The following is a 20344-nucleotide window of genomic DNA, read 5'->3' as shown; positions in this document are numbered from 1 at the left end:
CTCTGTATCTTGGAAAAGGCAGACAATCACATCAAGCGTCTTCCCTCCATTGCTGGTTTGCCACTGCTGCCTGCTCTTATGCCACAGTTTTTGATGGGTTCTGATCTGCTAATTTAGGACACACAAGCTCACTAGGCTCCTAGCTCAGTGTTCCTACACAGTTGTAAATTGCATGAACACAATGATGCTACAGCAATTAATAGTAGAGGGAAGCAAAGTGCCTTGTTCAAGATCGGGGTTCTCATACTAGGGGTCAGGACACCTCAGGGGGTCACGAGATTATTACATAGGGGGTTGCAAGCGGTCAGCCTCCACCCCAAACCCTGCTTTGCCTCTAGCATTTATAATGGTGTTAAATATATTAAAAAGTGTACTTAATTTATTGGGAAGGGGCTGCACTCAATGGCTTACTGTGTGAAAGGGGTTGCTGGTAAAAAAAAGTTTGAGACCCACTGTTCAAGATCATGCAGCAAGTTAGTAAATCACCTGGGACTAGAGCAGGGCATCCTGATGCAGGGTCAGAGCTCTACACATGGCATATGTGGAAAACAAATAGGGATGGGTACACACAAGAACTGCGCCAGAAAATGGCCCCAGAGTTTGTCTCAGGAAATCTAGGCTCCCTCCAATTTGTCAGGAGATTAAGAAAATCTGGCGCTCCGATCAAGATATCAACCTGTTCTTAGGCTAAAGCTAATTTATACCAGGCAAGCTCTGTAGTCTTCATTATCTCTCCCCCAAACCAAGTGCACTCAATACCAACAGTTGTTTCACTGGCAGTTCCACCAAACCACATTCAATGAACACCTCACTCGTCTTGGAATTTTCCTTCCTCCTACTCGTTCACCCACCCCCTTTCCAGAGTTACTTTGCCCATTCACCTTCCACCCCTTATGTATTACGTAGGGGAAAGACTGAGCCCTACTATGTGTACGCATGGAAAAGGTGACTGTGCAGTCTGCTCATACGTAATATGGAGACGGTACCCCCTTAGCTCCCAGGTGCGGTGAGGCTTCATTTGTTGTCTGCAACAAGCTTTGACATCCCCAGCTGGAAGGTTCTAAAGAAGAATAGAGTATTAGCAAATAACCTGCTGGTTGGACTCTCCACTCCAGCCCAACAGCATGAGGCCAAAGAATAGCATTTTTTAAAAAAGGCACATGCAAGAGGGTAGACATTCACTTCAAAAGAATTTTTAATTTAGAAATGCAGTTATATACATAGAACAATTAAAATTAAATTAAACTTTGTACAAATATTAAAACACTATCTTCACACCCACTGCAATGTACAGGAGACCAGAAAATATATATAAAATAAAGCAAAAATAAAACTGATTGAGTGACATCCTGCACAGCATCAATTACGTTCCATTTGTTTTAAAATCCCATATCTAGGAGTACCATTCTGCAAACAATTCCATAGTGGTATAACTCAGATAAAAACCAGAAAACAAATTAATGCATTGAAGGCAACCAAGCTTCCCTATCTGTAACTACCTGCAGCGTGCCCACTGCATCACACAGTGTCTGCTCCACAGACAGTTCAGCTTTGTGTTTGGTTTGAACTCTTATGTAAAGTTGAGAATCAAAAATAAAGCATTACTTTTCAGCAGAATTAGATTGCCCCTCTCCTTGGGTCACCCTTGGACAGAAGCAAAAAGCGTATGTTAAAATAGAAGTGCATCAATTTAATTCAGACACATCCACTCTGGTGCAACCAAATGTAACCTCTTAAAGTTATCCAGAAGGCCAAGTTAGAAGCAGTATGTAGGACAGAGCTCTGAAGAGAGGTCTGGGAGACTTACATGCTTTGTCCTGGGAAGGGTGAGAGCAGGACAATCATTCTTGGGGTTTGTTTTGCTTTTTTCACAAGGTTCTGAAATGTTGGCAGAAGATTCATTTCCAATATAAAAACACTCCCTCAAATGAAGCCCGCCTTAGGCAGCCTTTCTATGCTTCCAAGGCCTTTTACAGAGAGAAGTGAAGTTTCTTAACTACAAGTTTCTGTGAACAAATGTTTTCATCAAATTTAATTGGCAGTTCCTTCTTTGCAGGATGAAGTTTACTGTGCTAGTGTCTGAGAACCAGGAAGTGAAACGGATTATACTAGTTCTGCTGTTCAGGCTGAGTGAAGTGAAGAATATTAATAAAACAATTGCTGTCCAAAAATAAAAACTAATTTGAAAAATTAGTTTAACATGACCTGTTGTAAACAGATAGCAAGGAAATCTGAACATTTCTATTTTGCTGTGTCTTCACAATTTTACATGGTGGAGTCGTTGGTTTTTAGTATCTTATCTAGGCACAGTGAACCCTTCCTTATGGACTCACAATGATACGCATTTGCATCCAATAGTTTGAGCCACCTACAGGGCTTGCCGGAGCTTTTAATAACAGCTACTACTCACTCACCCCAAGTTTTCTAGGTGCTCTGTCTTTTGTACTCACAGCAATGATCTCCCAGCCCAGCTTATGTCCTACAGCAGAACTTGCAGCGCTCACTGAATCCCAATTCAAATCAATCCAAATTCTCCGCACTTGGGGGGAGTCTTGTACTTCCTTCTGGAATAATGTCAATATTTCTCATCTCCCAAATTAATCCATGTGCTGTGAGGGCAAGTCACACCTCCAGAGGCATAAAAATCCTGCTAAGTTGTCAAACTGTTAAATGGGGAAATCCTGAGAGATAGTTCACTTCCAAGGGGAAGTACGTAAGATGATGCGCACAGAGTGTAATTTTATGTTGCAAGTTTGCTGTTGGTTTAAAAGGATGGGAATCCTCTGGCTCTGCTCCATCCCAGAGCCACAGAGCTCTGATTGTGCAGCAGCCCTACAAAGGAGAAGAATGCTGCAGAACCCTGCTCCTTCCAACCGCAGTGGAGAGAGGCCCTTATTTATTTAAATAAACAAAAAACAAAACCAAATCATCAAAGTTCCCTTACCTGTTACTAATCCCTTTATATTATCCCAACACTGCCATGATTAAAGTTTGCTTTTAATTCACGCTGCACTTCATAATTTGGGCACTAAGACGAGACCAACCCAGTTCACTTTCATTTGTAGTCAGTTTCCCTTTTTGATCTCCCACACTAGCCTGGTACTGTAATAGATGGATTGCAAACATGGCAGAGGAATATCCTTGTTTGGGGAAAAAACACTTTTCAGTTGGAATAGAAAGGAAATCATGGAAGAATTTCTTTTGCACACAGTGTTTTGTAAATTTCTCCTGACAGGGTCCCTTTACATTATTTTTAATTTTCAGGTATAATTAAATCATTTGAATATTCTTGTTAAGCATTTCAGGGTACAGCATGTGTAAGGCAACACAAAACTGCATCATGCTGGGAAGGCAATAAGGGGACAGCCTCCTTTTGACTACTCTGGTCTATGATTCCAGCAAGAAATGTTGTATTCACTCCAACTTAATGCTATCAAGTTATGGGAGAGCTCATAAGCAAGGGTTCTTTAAGGCTGAATTCTGCAGTTCTTGCTCCCATTGACTTAAATGGGAGTTCTGAGTGTGCAGCATCTCATTTATCTTTCTAGCTCTCTTCCCTTCCCAGAAATTGATTCCTGCCCCTTCAAGTCTCCCTAAGACTTTAAAGGTATGAAGGTAATGGTCCACATGTTGCTCAGTAAAGAAAAAGGGTTGTTTTTTCTTTGAGAACTTATCTGCTGGACTTTTAAAACAGGTTTTTTTCCCCTCCTCATTCGATCTCATTTTATATGAAAGTAAACTCTAAAGTGGAATGCTTGGGAAGGTGAAACACAAGAACTCAAAAGCTGTTTCTGCTTGTTCCGGCTTGCATCGGATCTAATGTCTCTAGTCTGCATGGATGTTTCCACAGAAGAAAGTGGCACGTTGGTTTTCTGCAACCGTCAAAGCATCTAGGGGCATCAGAGATTACCAGCCAACAGGGTACAATTAGATCCTCCCACGAAAAGCCATGCTCCAGTATCAGTAACTGCTGTTTTATCCTCTTAAAATCAAAGAGACATTGATTGTCTATTTCTGCTAATTACAGCCACATCTTTTCCCTCGCCCCAAACCCCTCTCTCCCGGGAAAGAAACTCTGAGGGATTCTATAAAACAAAATTAAGGGCCCCTTCTGTTTTTCTCCAGTTGATTTTTTCTCTCAGACTGGTGGCTAACCACACTACTGTGAATGGAGGTTAGTGGACACAGCCACTATGCGCTTTGTTAGGTGCATGACTGTCAGTTTCAGCGTTCAAAGCAAGGTCAGGCCCTGGGATCAAATTCCAGCTTCATTAAGAGAATGCTCTTCTGTCAGCCGAAAAGTGTGGCACCTGGCCTTTGCACCCAGGCTGCTATGTGACAGCTTTGGTTACCAGGGAACCTTAAGCTAATTAGAAAGCAATTCATTCTATTTTTTCACTTTGATAAGAAGTGAGAGACCAGATTATAGGGACACTTATTTCAAACATGAGATTTTGTAGAACAACCATTTTAAAACTAACAAGTGGAAATATTTCCATGCTGATGTTTTTTAAAATTCTAATGAAAACAGTTTACAAACTAATACACTTATGCCTGCACTGTCTGAAAGCCAAATACTGCAGCACCATTAAGCTGGAAAAGAAAAAAGTTTGTTTTTTTATGGTCCAAATTGAGACAGAAACAAAACCACCAAGGATAGTGAAAGTTGGATTTCTCAAATTCTTGCAGTAACCGAGGGTGTTGTAATAAGTAAATAAGTAAAGAAGTTTGTTTAAAATTTACTGTTTTTAACTTGACATTGTCTCTAAAACAATTCTTGCAACTTAATTTACGAGATACATGGGATGGGGGAAAATAGAGCTGTACATACCCACTGTTACAGCTGTCCTGGGAATTAACAGGCAAATGCATTAGGGAATTTAATGAGCAGGGGAGGCAGGTTGCTGGCTATACACTGCAGCCAATCCCTGCCCACTGCAGCTGGAGCCTAACCTCAGTTACTGCAGCAATAATCCATTTTAAAATGTTATATAACACTAAGTATTCTGATATAATCACTGCTCTGGGTAGGGAGTACAATTATAAAGGGGAGAGGAAGGGGGGGCTGAAGTATTCACCCAGATGTCACAACTTGCTGAGCAAAGCCACATCTCATTGTTCCCTCCATTTCAAATACAAAATTTACCGCTTCCTTTTGAGGCAACTGCTGGTTGACAACCTGACAGTTCTGTCAAGAGAGTCATTAAAACTCATGCTCTGGATTAGGGAGGGTCCTGCTCCAGGTAACTGTTTAAAAACTGCTCTGTCGTCTCCATAATGGCCATGCAACCAAACTGTGTCAACTCCACTCTTCAGAAGGGATTTTAGCAAACATACTGTTACCCTCCCTGTGAAGAAGAGGCCCACATGTGGGAGCAGCTCTAAATGCACAGAGAGGTCCCATTAGGATAAAACAGCAGTACAACCCCTTCCATTTAAGGTTATGAAGACATGCTGCAACCATTTAGAAAGTGTAATGCTGTATTTGAGTACCCTGCGTTATGGTATCTCCTGCCAGGTAATCGGGGATGTTAACCACAAACCCCAGCATTAGCTGACAATATTTCTGCGGACAAAACTGTAAACATAAAAAAGGGCCAATGAATCCAGAGAACACATTAAAAAGCCCTTAAGTTTCCTGGAAAATTGAGGGAGTAAGGGACAATGTTTCTAAATGACTCTTCCATTTTTACAGTCATGTCAAGTTAAAAGTTGTTGGTGGCAGGCAAACCCAAGCAGTTATGCAGGAAAACTGATATTTTAAAGAAGTGTCAGAAACCCGACAACTGCAAAAGAATAGGCCTTTGGATAAACTGGACCATGATCATGGCACAGTGTGTCAGCAGAACAGGACGAACCTGCAGTTAAACACAGGCTTGGTTAACTAGAGATCAGATAATCAGGGTTGTACTGTATTGTTTTTTTGCTTCTAGGTCTTGTCTACAACTAGCCTGTTGCAGAAATTCTCCTTGAGTTTAGCACCAGCCGCTGCCCCTGTGCTAGACCAGCACTGGAAGGAACTGGTGACATTTCTCAGAGTAGACACAGCCCTAGACTTCAGGAAACAAAAACCGAGTGGATTGTGAGGTCGATGAAAGAACGAGACGGTGGAATTTTTTGGAATGGAATCTTGCAGAGAGACTGTTACTCTGTGACATCAAGGGTGTATTTAGTGGGGAAGATATGGGGATAACAAAGAAGGCATGAAAGGGAGGAAGAAAAAAAATCTTGTAAAAGATGTCAGACTTCTCTGCCTTTACAATAGTCAGTGATGCCTAATTGTTAATATGCATCTAAGTTACAGAACATACCACTTTATTTTTAAAAACTATGAGCACTGCTGGATAGTGTAAATTACCCATATTGGGACTTCTCCCAAGCCCAGATTTAGCTCTCTTGGAGAGTTCTGTCCTGCCCTAGTCATCAAGAGGATACTGGAAGAAAGGTCTTTATATAAACTATGTCTGCACCCAATGAGCAAGCAGTTCTTGGTCCCTGCTCTCTGGGCTGCTGAAGAGCGAGCGAGTCCTGTGAGAAGCTGCAACAAGCCGGTGTGAGAAGGAGAAAGGCACAAGTAAATAGCAGCTCTCCAGAGGCTGCAGTGAAACATCTGGCACGGGGAGGGAAGAGGAGGGAGGAGCTCAAATCCATTACATTACTCAAGCCCCTAATGCAGATGGAATGGGAAGGCCGACACCGCACCAACCCGAATGGCACATCGAGGAGACAACCTGGCAAAATCCTTTGGATCTTCTGCTGAAGGGTCTCTGCTTGGAAGTGTCCAGGGCCCGGCTCATGAAGGTGAGGAAGGCTGCACAAAATGCTTGCATCCCAAGGAAGAAGAGGGGAAACCAAGAGGGAGAAGGCTAAACAAGTGCAGTAGGCTTCATGCTTCCTTCAACAATGGAATATCTGGGAGGGAAAAAGAAAAAGGGCTCAGACTTTACATGGGTCGTTCCACGGAGCTTCTAATGGGTGGCAGCAAAGTGCACAGATGAGTATGTTACAGCCCCTCCCACATCCCCATACAGACAGACAGACAACCTCTTACAACAGTAGTGCAGCGTTTCCCCTCCAACACCAGGCATCACTTCTCCCCACGCCTTCGAGCAGCAGCAGCAGACGACTGCAAATAGGTCTGTGGCAAGTTAACCATTAACTACACCAGTGCAAGCTCCCATGTAGGTGGGAGTTAGGTAGCTCCAGCATGATCTTGACACAGTAAGCTAACCTTTTGGTTAGTCTTCCTTATAAGAACCGTCATACTGGGTCAGACCAAAGGTCCATCTAGCCCAGTATCCTGTCTTCCGACAGTGGCTGGTGCCAGGTGCTTCAGAAGGAATGAACAGAACAGGCAATTATCAAGTGATCCATCCCATCGTCCATTCCCAGCTTCTGGCTTATAGCAATCTGCTCCACTAAGAGGTGCCTTAAACAGTAATTTAAAAGCGGCACTAGACACTGCAGAACACAAGGACCGTCTGCCTCTTTCTGCAGAGTCTGAACGGCCCACTGGATCGGCTTACGGCAACACTATCCCTCAACTCTGCTACCTACATTTGAGGTTTTCCTTCCATATTTGGGAATTTTGGTATTTCCCTCCCTGTAGGAGAAATAACCTTTGGGGTTTTATTGTTGAATAGGGTTCCAAGTCATGTTACTGACGGTTATAGGGCTTGCAGCAATGGAAAATAAACTTCTACAAATCATCTATGTTTCTTGACCTAGCGGGCCTAACCTCTATAGAAGCAAAGCTCTGTTGAGTTTCCACATTAGCTCCGTCCTTGTAAGGCCTTTCCTTCCGCAAAGTCCAGAGAACTCAGAGGGCTGGTCCGTGTTATGCGGACTCCTGTCCACTATGAGACTGAAGCACAAGAGCATCACAACTCATTCCTCCTGGGATTTCAAACTAGACTTGTGCTCTGGGACTGTAGTGCTTTAAGCACTATGCTAGCCAGTCCCTTGCCTTGTCAGTTACCGTGCCCCAAATGGAGGAGCCTCAGAAGGGTGAAGTGCTCATTTTCAAAAGAGTGCCCCCCTCCAACAAGCGGTTGCCCCTAAATAGGACTGCCCTGCATTTTCATGGCACTGATGGGGGGTGGGTGGGGAGAACGTTATTTGCAAATGACTTGATAAAGACCAGAGGAAACACCAGAGCAGAACAGACCCGTGGGCCTTCTAGTCTGGCATCTTGCCTTTGATGCTGGCCAATGCTAGATGCTTTGGAGGAAGACATAGAGCCCCTGGAATGCACCTAATTATGTAACACTGTACAGTGGAGGCAGGGAAATTTCTTTGACACTCAGCTGGTGACCAACTTGTGCCCTGAAGCACAAGAATCAATGGCCCTTGTAATTCTCATACTAGCTAGCTGCACGGCAGCGACTGTGCATATTCACATTAGTGTCTCATTCAGTTTTCCCTGTTCATATCACGTACCGTCTGTGTATTCCTCCGAAGAAGTAAGTGATAAAAGGCTTTGTATGTCACTGCTTTCTGAGTCTTGAGCATCTTTGTGCACAGGTCTACTGCTTGCCATGCCAGCTACCCAGGAAGAGGTGGTGGCCTGGTGTACAAGAACAGTTTCAGAGCGTTGAGAGCCACTGGCTTCACACAGTCCAGAGCGTCCTGGGGCCTCGTCCTCTCCAACAAAGCAGTCCCGAGCCCCTTGGTCCTGCTGCTGCATCTCACTTGTTCCACTCTGCCCAGCTCCCTCTGACAGCACAATCTGTACCCGTGAATCTGAGGGTGGAATGCAGTTGCCTGCACTGCCATAGACTGCTTCTTCATAGGATGGCAAGGCCACCTGGACACCATCCACCATCATGGAGACCTGATCCCCAGATACACCTTGATCACGTCTTGAAAGAGGAAAAAGCTAATTTAGAACATATACACAGACCGATAGCTGTGTGTGTCTGTGAGCCCCGCACTGAGCCAATGAGCCATGAAGTAACCTTTCCTTATCCCAATCCCACCACTCCACAGTGACCTGTTCAGGAGGAGAGGTACTGAATTTTACCAACATCCCATTGAAAGCAATCACCTCCTTGTACTGCCATGCAAGTGACCACACACTAGTTCTCCTCCTGTTACAGTGGACGGCACTGCAGAAGAGATAGGCATGCTCCAGAACTGTGCCCTCAACTGAGACAATGCCCGGCTGCTCAACAGTCACCCCACCAGCCATTTAAGGAGCAGCAGTAACTGGTTCAGAAGGCAAATCTGTACCCACCTGGAAGAAGGGCAGCATAGCATAGTACACACCTCTGGCAACAGAGAAGTTGAAATGTGGACCCTCCCCACCTCCATGTATAGCTGTCTTTTCCCACGTCAGGAGGGCAAACGTACTGTACTTTTTTTATTTCCTCCCCTCCACCCCTCACAAGGGATAATCAGAGATGTGCACATACATCAGAAGCTCCAAAATAATCAATTTACTCTGGCTGGTCAGAACCTTTATTTAGTGATATCAGCATAATTCACAGCCACAGAAGCAACTGGGGATCTCTTGAATGAGCTGGGCACTGGCAGGGGAAGGGGCAGACGAAAATACACAGACTCTTACCTTGGGAATCATCCAACACTGGAAAAGGAAGGAGGCTGAAGTAGAGGACAGTCCAATATGGTTTGGATAAGATCTTGCATTTAAAATTTTGAAACACAGAAATAGAATAGCAAATAGCTCATCAGGTGGAATGGGAGAATGGTAGCCACAGAAAAGGAGAAACAGGGGTACAGCAATGGTATTGGGCGGTGCTGAGTTCAGGGGATCTCCAAGAGGAGTGGTTCACAAGTGCTGGGCACACGCTTCACAGTGCACAAATGCTGTGTTTCCTGAAGCCCATGGACACACTGTGCTACCCACAGAACTCTTTCCACCCATAATACTGCCTGTGCCTCATCACTGGAGACACGTAAGTGGGGCAGCTAAAAGTAATGAGTGCATGGGGGTGGGGTGTGTGTGAAATCACAGTTCCACTATGTCCTGAGTTTGTGAGGTGTAAATGGGGCAGGGGATAACCATTTCCTAACTCCATTCAGTGCGCTGTCCTACGGGAAGTGAATTTGGGAGAATAGGCCCAGCTTCCAATAAACTACGTTCACATCACAAAAAAACAGCAGCACACATTAGTGCTGACTGATTCCCGTTGTTGGTAGTCTTAGTGGACAGACCACAGACTGACAAGATCTGGAGACTAAACCCTCTTCAGATAAAGGCTGAGGTACATTGGCAGGGCAGTGGAAGCTTGTGATAAGACTGCCAGTAGCAAATCTATTCTGTAGATGAGAATAGAATATACTGTCTTGTCTTGGGTCATCAACCCAATGGCTTCTTTTGCCAGCAGTACATTTATTTAAAGGAAAAGAATGAGAAGTTATGGCCATTAAAACCAGACCCTGCTCATCACGACATGAGGAAATTATACAGAAACCCAGCAGACCAACAAAGCAAGAGACTTGAAGAAAGAGTGTGATGAAGAAAAGCAGAAAAGGATGAAAAAGGAAATAAGAAAAACAAGAGAACAGGACAGAGAAAGGAAAGAAGAGTGACGGGGTTAAGATGACAGAAAGAGGAGACAAACTCAACACCCTTGTGGACTGCACATGTAGATGAATGTTACATCCCCGAGCCCCTACCCTCTGTTGAAATTTCTCCCATTGAGCTCACCTGCTGTGATGAAAAGACTTCAGCTTTGGCTGCAGCAAAACAAACAGTACAACTAAGAGAAGGATCAGAGCTACTGAACTTGCTGTGGAGGCCACTATGGAGAGGGTGGGCACCCCGATTGTCGGGGGCGAATCTTTATCTACAAAACCAAAAGAAACAGAAATTAAACGGTTCATGCCTCAGAACAGGCATCATGCGAACAAGGTACATACAGAAGAAGGCCTCTGAAAAATGGAGGAAGTCTTAGGGAAGAGCAACAGAATGGTGGAGGAAGGGAGGGAGGCGGATTTAGGAGAGAATAAGTTGAACGCAAACATTTAGTTTGGCTAAGTGACAGCTACAAAGAGGCTTGATGACAATAAGGAAGGAAGCGAATTGTTTAGCGTAACCGAAGGGCGTTTTAGGCTGAACAGCAGGAAAAGCTCCCTGTTAACAGGAATTCTTAGCCAATGGAAGAGTCTGACCCAAGGAAAGTAGTGGAACCCCCACGGCTTGGCACAGGTAAAACATGACAAGGGAGCTGGCTGATGGGAGAAGCCAACATAGCGCGCTCTACACTGGTGCTTAAGTCGGTCCCACAGTAAGTGCTAATGGCGATATAACCTAACAAACTAGTAGGGAATAACCCTGTACTGGCAGGGAGACGAATTAAGACAGCCAAAGAGGTCTTCTCCCCCTCTGCACGGTGTAATTGCCTATATGTTGCTTCTATCCCCTAGCCCAGTGTTTCTCAAACTTGGGACGCCGCTTGTGTAGGGAAAGCCCCTGGCAGGCTGGGCCGGTTTGTTACCTGCCGCTCCAGCTGATTGCGGCTCCCACTGGCTGTGGTTCACTGCTCCAGTCCAAAGGGAGCTGCTGGAAGCGGCACAGGCTGAGGGATGTACTGGCCATCGCCGCTTCCAGCAGCTCCCGTTGGCCTGGAGCAGCGAACCGTGGCCAGTGGGAGCCGCAATCAGCTGGATCTGCGGATGTGGCGGGTAAACAAACTGGCCAGGCCTGCCAAGGGCTTTCCCTACACAAGTGGAGTCCCGAGTTTGGGAACCACTGCCCTAGCCCATCTAAATGATGACTAAAGTTTTCTATACCAACCCTCTCCACAACGCTTGTAGGTCCACTGACCAATGCTCTTACATGCTTCATATACAGGACATCCCCATTTGAATGAACCCCAGTTAAGCTAAACTTCCATTTTGCTGCAATTCACTATGCCCCCTAGGGTTACACTCGGCAATAGGTACTTAGTGTAGACAAGACCTTCAACACTATGTTCCTATATGGCTGCATTTTCTGTGAAGCGGTGTGAAACCCAGAGATGAATTAAGATGTGATCATCTGCTTTGAAGCCCATGGTCTGAACACAGTTTCCTCATTTCTCAATGGCTTTTTCACTACCCTTCCACCAATGTCTTGAGGGTCTACGTTTCTGGTCAACCCAGGCCATGTGTGATATTAACCCATCCCTAGTGATACCAGAGAAAAGCCACATGGTCACTGCCATTCACATTGCTACATGCAGTCCTGGAGTGGGTAAAATGCCATCATGTAGGAATGCTGTCCAAGCATGGCTAGTTGCCACAGTGAAGAGTTTTCTTGCAGGGACTGGGAGAGGAAGTGCGATAGGAAAGAACAGAGGAATTCTTACAATCCCACACTGAACTCACAGCGCTTTCAGGTTCTACCTGGTCACAGGTGAATTCCACTTTCCCCTCCCCTGGCACAGAGGCTCAGAGTAAGGGCTGTAAGAGTGGCCAGGAGGGAAAGGGCATCTTTGGGAATAATATAGTAGGTTCTAGTGGCCACAGAGCTTGGGTGAACTGCAAGAAAGGGTGCTTCTCTGTTTGTTTTCTGATTAAGTTAAACCAAAAAGCAAAATCTGTTATAAACACTAATCCCTGAAGAAAAGATGCGACTCCAATCATTGCTGCTGAGTCATTCCACCAGTATATGGGCTCAGAAGGACTCCTCTCCACAGGAGCTTTTATTGGGTATGCATGTTTTTTAAAGCAGAAATCCCACGGACAATAAAATTACAGCTGTAGAACAAATATTTTTCTGCAGACTGCTTTACTTTCCTGTCATGGGAGAGGAATTCCTGTCCAGCTTGGGAAAGTCCCACATAACAAAAGTTGTCAATTTGCATTTGGAGAGAAAGAAAACAGAAAACATCAGCAACATCCATCAGGCCAGGCCAAACAAACAGCACCAGGGAGCTCTGCAGCAGACTGCAAGCTCCAAAAGCAAATAAATCAGCCCCTCCAAAAACGGGCGTTAGAAAGCACTGGTGAAGACACACACAGATCAAGGTGGACAAAGTTTGCTCAGATGAGGAAGGTATTGTCTGCAGTGTTGTTGCAGCCCTGTTGGTTCCCAGGATATTAGAGATACAAGGTGGGTGACGTATTGTCAGCTCGCCAGGAGCCAGAGGGACAGCACTGAAAGTGCACATGATAGAGCAGCTTACTGCCCCCTTATCTCTAATAGGCAAGATGGAATCTGTTATCTCAGCAGGCTAATATGGGAGCCTCCACTCAAACCATGATGGAGGTCTGCATCCAGACGCACATCTTCACAGACCAAGTTTCTGTGTTAAAGAACATGGGCTAGACTTTGACAGGAAGAATGTAGGAGAGGTTGTGTGTCTTTTACACTGTGAGCTGGGATCCCCATTGACTTTGTTTGTTCAGCACCTAGCGTAACGGGCCCAACCTTGTTGTGTTCTTTAGGCATTACTGGAATATAGATATCAAATATTAAAATAATACATAATAAGTAATAGAGAGGTCAGTCTAAAATGCAAGCTACCTTCCTTACTTGCTGTAATGCATTACTCACCTTGGCTTAGCCTACAGCTAATTTCCATGGCTGGATTCCATTCTCCATTTTTGCACGTCAAGTATTTGTAATCTCCCTTTAGCATGTAGCCTTCATCACATACATACTCTATGACGCTGTCAGATGTCAGAGGGTCACTGCAAGGAGTTGGATGGCATTTGTAGCCTCCATTCTCAGGCTCCGGCGGACGGGGGCAAACTGCAGGAAAAGGGAAAGGAGAGAACCCATCACGAAAATGTTGTATAGAGGAGGACTCCAATTGTGCAAGTACTGCAAAATCAACTGAAAATGTGGTGCAGGCTCGTAGTTATTCCTGCTAGCTTCTGAGAAGTGTTTTGTTACTAGAAATGGGAAGAAACACCATAATACAACAATGACGCTCCACTACCTGGGGTTCACCCCTACCAAATCTAGTGCAGTTGCTGAATGCTAGGTTTTATTCCAATACTGTAAGTTAGCCACCAAGTAGAGGAAGGATCAAAGAAACAGACTTAAAAACAAGTTAAGTAGAGCACGTCTACACAGCAAAAAAGAAAAAAAATCCATGGGACAACTAACTTGGGCTCTGAGGGCTCATGTTACCAGGGCCGCCCGGGGGGGGCAGAGGGTCAAGTGGGGCAATTTGCCCCAGGGCCCGCGAGCTGCTCCAGATTTTCGGCGGCACTTCCGCGGTGGGCCCTTCACTCACTCCAGGTCTTTGGCGGCGGGTCCTTCAGTGCAGCAGACGACTCGGAGTGAGTGAAGGACCCGCCGCTGAAGTGCTGCCGATGCCTCAGAGCGCTGCCCAGTTAGTACAAGCGCCGCAAGTGGCAGGAGGAGGGAAAAAAAAAGAGCCACAATCAGCAGCAGATCTGCTGCTGCTGCTTCATTCTTCGGCGGCAAGTCCTTTCCTCCGAGAGGGACCCGCCACTGAACTGCCGCCAAAGACCCGGCCCTGCCTCTGGCCCCCTGAATCCTCTGCGCGGCCCTGCATGTTACAGGGCAAAATAAATGTAGATGTTCCGGTTTGGGCTGGAGCCTGGTCTCTGAGACCCACTTCCTCCTTGCTGGGTTTCAAAGCCTCGGCTCCAGTCCAAGCAGGAACATCTACACTGAAATTTGGGTGCAGACACTGCCATGAGGTTTTTTCCTCTCTCTTCAGTGTAGACATACCCTAAGAGTTATCCATAGCAGTGCCACTTGTAAATTGCTTCAAGTGTGGACACCTCTCTAGACAGGCCCATAAAGTCCTTATTCTAATGTCACCCCATGAAGTCACTTCATTATTGAATTTCTTTTCTCTCTAAGGTCTAGGCGCCTTAGTCAGCCTGTACAACTTGATATGGAGAAAGAACATGGTTTCCTCCCACTCGAATTATAGAATCATAGGACTGGAAGGGACCTCAGAAGGTCATCTAGTCCAGCCCCCGCACTCATGGCAGGATTAAGTATTAGACCATCCCTGACAAGTGTTTGTCTAACCCAGTGGTCTCCAAACTTTTTTGATCACGCACACGTATCAGTAAAAAATTTTTGAGCACGCACCCCCAATATGTATATTTATTTATGTATAAATTATATACATATATGTACTAGTATACTAATGTACATTATAAAACACACAAAAAATAGAAATTAAAAAAGGATGAGATGAATCTGAAATGAACAATTTTTTAAAAAAAGTTTATTAACAGTAAAAAAAATTTTTTGCTCGCACAAAAAATAATATTAATATTTTTAGTGAGAGCAACGTGATAGAATATGCTTCATTATTTCTGAAAATCTTGGTTTAATACTTTGTAATACAGCAATTCAAAGGTCTGGATTAGGGTTAGGGTGCAGGTTGACGTTCAGGGTGAGGTGCGGGGTCTGGGAGGGAGTTAGGGTGTGGGAGGGCGCTCAGGGTGGAGGTGTGGGAGGAGGCTCAGGGCTAGGGCAGGCAGGAGGTGCAGAGCACTTACCTGCAGCAGCTCCTGTTTGGTGCAGGGGGCGTGCAGGCGGCTCTGTGCAGCGTGGCACCGCCCCTATGGCTGGAATTCTGGGAGCCACCACAGCCCCCTCCCAGGCAGGCATGGCCACCCAGAATGCAGGGGCTTTAGGGGCTGCAGGGCCCTGGGTTAAAGGGGCCCTGGGGCTTTGGTCTGCAGCTCTAAAGCCCCTTTCGGAATGCGCCCCTGTGAGCATGGGCTGGAGGACGCAGGAGGAGCAGGGGCAGCCGCGCAGCCAGCGGCTGGAGAGAAGCGGCACTTCCCCCTTCAAAGCACCGCTTCTCTCCAGCTGGCTTTGAAGCAGAAAGCACTGCTTCTCTCCAGCCGCTCACTGCGCAGCTGCCCTGCATTCCAAAAGCGGCTTTAGAGCTGCAGGCCAGGGCCCCAAAGCCCCTGCATTCCAGGTGGCCCTGCCTGCCGGGGGTGGGGAAGGGGAAACAGCTTCCCCGCTCTCTCCCTCCTCTGGCTGGGCTTTCACCCCCCTATCGGCGCTTCTCCTGCTACGCCCCCCAATGGATCATCCTGCACATCCCACTTTGGAGACTACTGGTCTAACCTACTCAACCTCCAATGATGGAGATTCCACAACCTCCCTAGGCAAATAATTCCAGTGCTTAACCACCCTGACAGTTAGGAAGTTTTCCTAATGTCCAACCCTTCCTGCAATTTAAGCCCACTGCTGCTTGTCCTATCCTCAAAGGTTAACTAGAACAATTTTTCTCCCTCCTCTTTATAACAACCTTTTAAGTCCTCAACAACTGTTAATCAAGTCCTTTCTCCTCTAGACTACACAAACCTAGTTTTTTCAATCGTCCCTCATAAGTCACGTTTTCTAGACCTTTATTCATTTTTGTTGCTCTTCTCTGGACTTTCTCCAATTTGTCCACATCTTTCCTGAAATGTGGCGTCCAGAACTGGACACAACACTCCAGTTGAGGCCTAATCAGTGCAGGTTAGAGAGGGAGAATTACTTCTATCTTCCTTACAATACTCTTGCTAACCCATTCCAGAATGAGGATTGCTTTTTTCACAACAGTGTTAACATGGTTGACTCATTTAGTTTGTGATGCACTATGACCCTGAGATCCCTTTCGGCTGTACTCCTTCCTAGGCAATCATTTCCAATTTTGTATGAGTGCAACTGATTGTTCCTTCCTAAGTGGAGAACTTTGCATTTGTCCTTACTGAATTTCATCCCATTTACTTCAGACCATTTCTCCAGTTTGTCCAGGTCATTTTGAATTTTACTCCTATCCTCCAAAGCACTTGCAACCCCTCTGCAAACTTTACAAGTGTACTCTCTATGCCATTATCTAAATCACTGATGAAGATACTGAACAGAACCAGACCCGGAACTGATCCCTGCGGGATCCCACTTTTTATGCCCTTCCAACATGACCGTGAATCACTGATGATTACTCTCTGGGAACAGTTTTCCCACCAGTTATTCGTCTATCCTATACTAGCTCCATCTAGGTTGAATTTCCCTAGTTTGTTTATGAGAATGGCATGCAAGACAGCATCAAAAGCCATACTAAAAACCAAGATCATACCATATCTACCACTTCCCCCTCCACCAGGTTTGTTAACCTGTCAAAGAAAGCTATTAGGTTGGTTTGACAAGATTTGTTTTTGACAAATCCATGCTGTTACTTAACACTTTATCTTCTTGGTGTTTGCAAACTGATTGATTAATTATTTGCCCCATTATCTTTCAGGGTACTGAAGTTATGCTGACTGGTCTGTAATTCCCCGGGTTGTCCTTATTTCCCTTTTTATAGATAGGCACTATAGATTCTTATTTTGTGTTTTGTACTGACTTTGAACCCTGCTGTTTGAGTGAGAAAGAGAGAGAGAGAGAAGTGTGTGTGTGAGGCGGGGGTGGTAACCTGGCCACAAGGCTCTGCTGCAAGCCATAAGAGCTTCCTGAAAGCCTTGTTGGGGGAAACTGAGGCCAAGCAATTGAAGCACTGTGCCTCAAAAGGAGGTGCATAGTGGGCAGCATACTGACAACATGGTAATTTGTCTATTTAGAAGGGGCAAATACATATTAAGGCCTCGTGGAAAACCGAAGACAGTTCTGCTTCATTTCTGCCAGTATAATCAATAGCCACAGAAGGGGAAAATAGAAAATGAGGAAATTGGCATGAAAACAGGATCTCCTCTGGCAGCTTAGTGTTATTGCTGGCAGCATGCAGAGTCTCTGATATGCTCTCTACTACCACCAACTGAGGAACCCGTCCTATTATGAAGGTGTTCCTCCTCCAGTATGCTGGACAGCAAAAAAAGATATCAAACTGAAGCGAATATTCTTACATTATACAAACACCGAATGCAGGAGAGAAGTGTCCATCACATCTCCCTTTAAATCCAGATCAACATCTCAATCCTAGTGAGGAAGCTTGTTCATATTTAATAAAACACTTTGGGGCCTGAATAAATTCAAGTGCTTTACTTTTTACTACAGTGGGTTCCCCACACCCTCTCTTGTAATCTTTGACGTACACATATCTTTGACACATGCAGAGGGGTGATGGTGCTACAGTTCCACCCATGATCTCAGGGTAACTGGATGGTATTACTTAAAATGGTCACCAATGAAATAGTTAATTCTGATTTAATTTGGAAAGTGACAGCTTACACATTACAGTGAGATGAGGGACGCCAGGTCATATCTCTTAGGACCAGATGCATTTGTACAGAGGACCTAAGGAGGAGCAGGGGAGCATGGGAAGAAGGAATCCTCCCTCTAGTCCAGTAGCAAGGTGTGCTATAGCTACAACCCCGAAATTTGGAAGCAGATGGCACAACACTTGTACACCCACTACACAGGGGATGTATAGAGTCACTTAGTAGCAAGCTAAATAGCCACTGCTTTGCACTGCCCTAGCCACATCAGACTCTATGTGGAGTCCCCTCAAGCGGCCTGACCCCTCCCCTGCACAGCACCATCACAGTGGTTCTGCTGAATTTAGGGCCTGCTTCATTTGCAGGGGGAGGCGATTTAAGCATCTAGCCCAACGAGCTATTTCATCATGTCTGTCTGCATACTTGGGACTGTAGTGGGTCACATTCTAAGTAGTGTCCCAACAAAGATTCCCCCCACTCCCATTTTTAAATTAAAGTTTAAACAGATCGGTCCAGAAACCTGTTATTGGAACATACTGCTGAGAAGCAACCAGCTCAACACAACCCCTGGTGACAGAAGTAAGGTATCGTTAGCTTTCATATGGACTCTAACCACTAAGGCAGGGGTGGGCAAACTACAGCTCACAGGCCAGATTTGGCCCGTAAGCTGGCCCACGAGCTCCTGCTGGAGAGTGGGGTCTGGGGCTTGCCCTGCTTTGGCACTCCAGCTGGGGCGCAGGGTCGGGGGCTGCACCACGCGGCTCCCGGAAGCAGCCACATGGCCCCGCTCCGGCTCCTATGCGCTCCAATGGGAGCTGCAGGGGCAGTGTCTATGGATGGGGAGGCGTGCAGAGCTGCCTGGCTGCACCTCTGGGTAGAAGTCAGAGAAGGGACATGCCACTGCTTCCGGGAGCCACTTGAGGTAAGCGCCGCTCAGAGCCTGCACTCCCGAACCTCTCCCCACGCCCCAACCCTAATCCCCCTCCCACCCTCCGAACCCCTCTATCCCAGCCCAGAGAACCCTCCTGCACCCCAAACCCCTTATCCCCAGCCCCACCACAGAGCCTACACCTCCAGCCGGAGCCTGCACCCATTCCCGCACCCCTGCCCCAGCCCTGATCCCCCTCCCGCTCTCCAAACCCCTCAATCCCAGCCCAGAGCACCCTCCTACACCCCAAACTTCTCATCCCCAGCCCCTCCTCAGAGCCCTCACCCCCTCCCACACACCAACCTCAATTTTGTGAGCATTCATGGCCTGCCGTACAATTTCTATTCCCAGATGTGGCCCTCAGGCCAAAAAGTTTGTTCACTCCTGCAATAAGTGCACATCTCAATGGGAACTAAAAACCCCTTGGTCAGCCAGCTTGGGTTGAGAGGCTGGAAAATTGCTTTGTAGACATTTGGGCTCAGGCTGGAACCCAAGCTCTGGGATCCCATGAGCGGGGGAGACCCAAAGTCCGAGCTCCAAGCCCGAGAGTCTACAGTGCAATTTTTAGCCTGAGCCCTGTGAGTCTAAGTCAGTTGACCCAGCCAGCCACAGTTGTTCCATGGGTCTTTTATTCCAGTGTAGAAGTCCCCTCGAGACACAAGCATTATGAGTTTTTCTTCTCGTCTCCATTCTTTCGCACTGTATTCACGCATGCCTTTTAGATCAGAAGCCCTACTGAGCAGGGTTGGGTTTCTTTGTTTGCTGTGCTCTCTGTTGTAAAGGGCTATGCACACCTGTGATGCTATATAAATTACATACAAAAAGCTTGACTTTAAAAATGTTAGGTTACACTCAAGCAGTTGAAAGCTTGTAAATACCAGAATTTAGGTTACCTAAGCAATCTTAATTCAGCCTCCTTATGTGTATGAATCAGAAGGAACAGTCATCAATTTCATGATCACACGTTATTTTCCCTCCAGAAATCCATGGCCTCATTCAGTGCAAAAGATGGATGATGCTCATGGAACGTAGCAGTTGAATATTGTTATCCCCATCATTCAGCAATCTCTGCCTTGTTTATTGCATACAATGCAATGATTACAGAATTAGTCATTTCCTCATTGACTTTTCTAGGGCGCTTATTACCATGGGATCTGAGTGCCTCACAAATATTAACAATTCATCTCCACTGTGAGGTAAGAGTATTTCCAGCTGCATTTTTACCCCAGGAAACAGAAACAAAGAGATATGCCTGAGGCCAAATGGTGACTCAGTAGCAGAGGCAGAATTAGAGCTAAGTACCTCCCAACTCTGTGT

At 45.9% G+C, this 20344-nt stretch overlaps 1 protein-coding gene across 2 annotated transcripts in view; it reads right to left on the bottom strand.

Annotated features, from left to right (window-relative positions):
* Window positions 1-1177: 1177 nt before the first annotated feature.
* SUSD6 (sushi domain containing 6) overlaps window positions 1178-20344 on the bottom strand; it is a 118804-nt gene continuing 99637 nt past the window's right edge. For both annotated transcript variants that reach the window (XM_032774811.2, XM_032774812.2), the window contains 4 exons: window positions 13505-13702; window positions 10673-10811; window positions 8440-8861; window positions 1178-6912 (listed from right to left, as the gene is read on the bottom strand). In XM_032774811.2, coding sequence (XP_032630702.1) covers window positions 6887-6912; window positions 8440-8861; window positions 10673-10811; window positions 13505-13702 — 785 coding nt within the window. In that variant the 3' untranslated portion in view covers window positions 1178-6886. The remainder of the gene's footprint in view (window positions 6913-8439; window positions 8862-10672; window positions 10812-13504; window positions 13703-20344) is intronic.

The sequence above is a fragment of the Chelonoidis abingdonii genome, chromosome 4 (genome assembly GCF_003597395.2).
Source record: "Chelonoidis abingdonii isolate Lonesome George chromosome 4, CheloAbing_2.0, whole genome shotgun sequence".
NCBI classification, from domain to species: Eukaryota; Metazoa; Chordata; order Testudines; family Testudinidae; genus Chelonoidis; species Chelonoidis abingdonii.
This window is presented reverse-complemented; position numbering and strand designations above follow the sequence as displayed.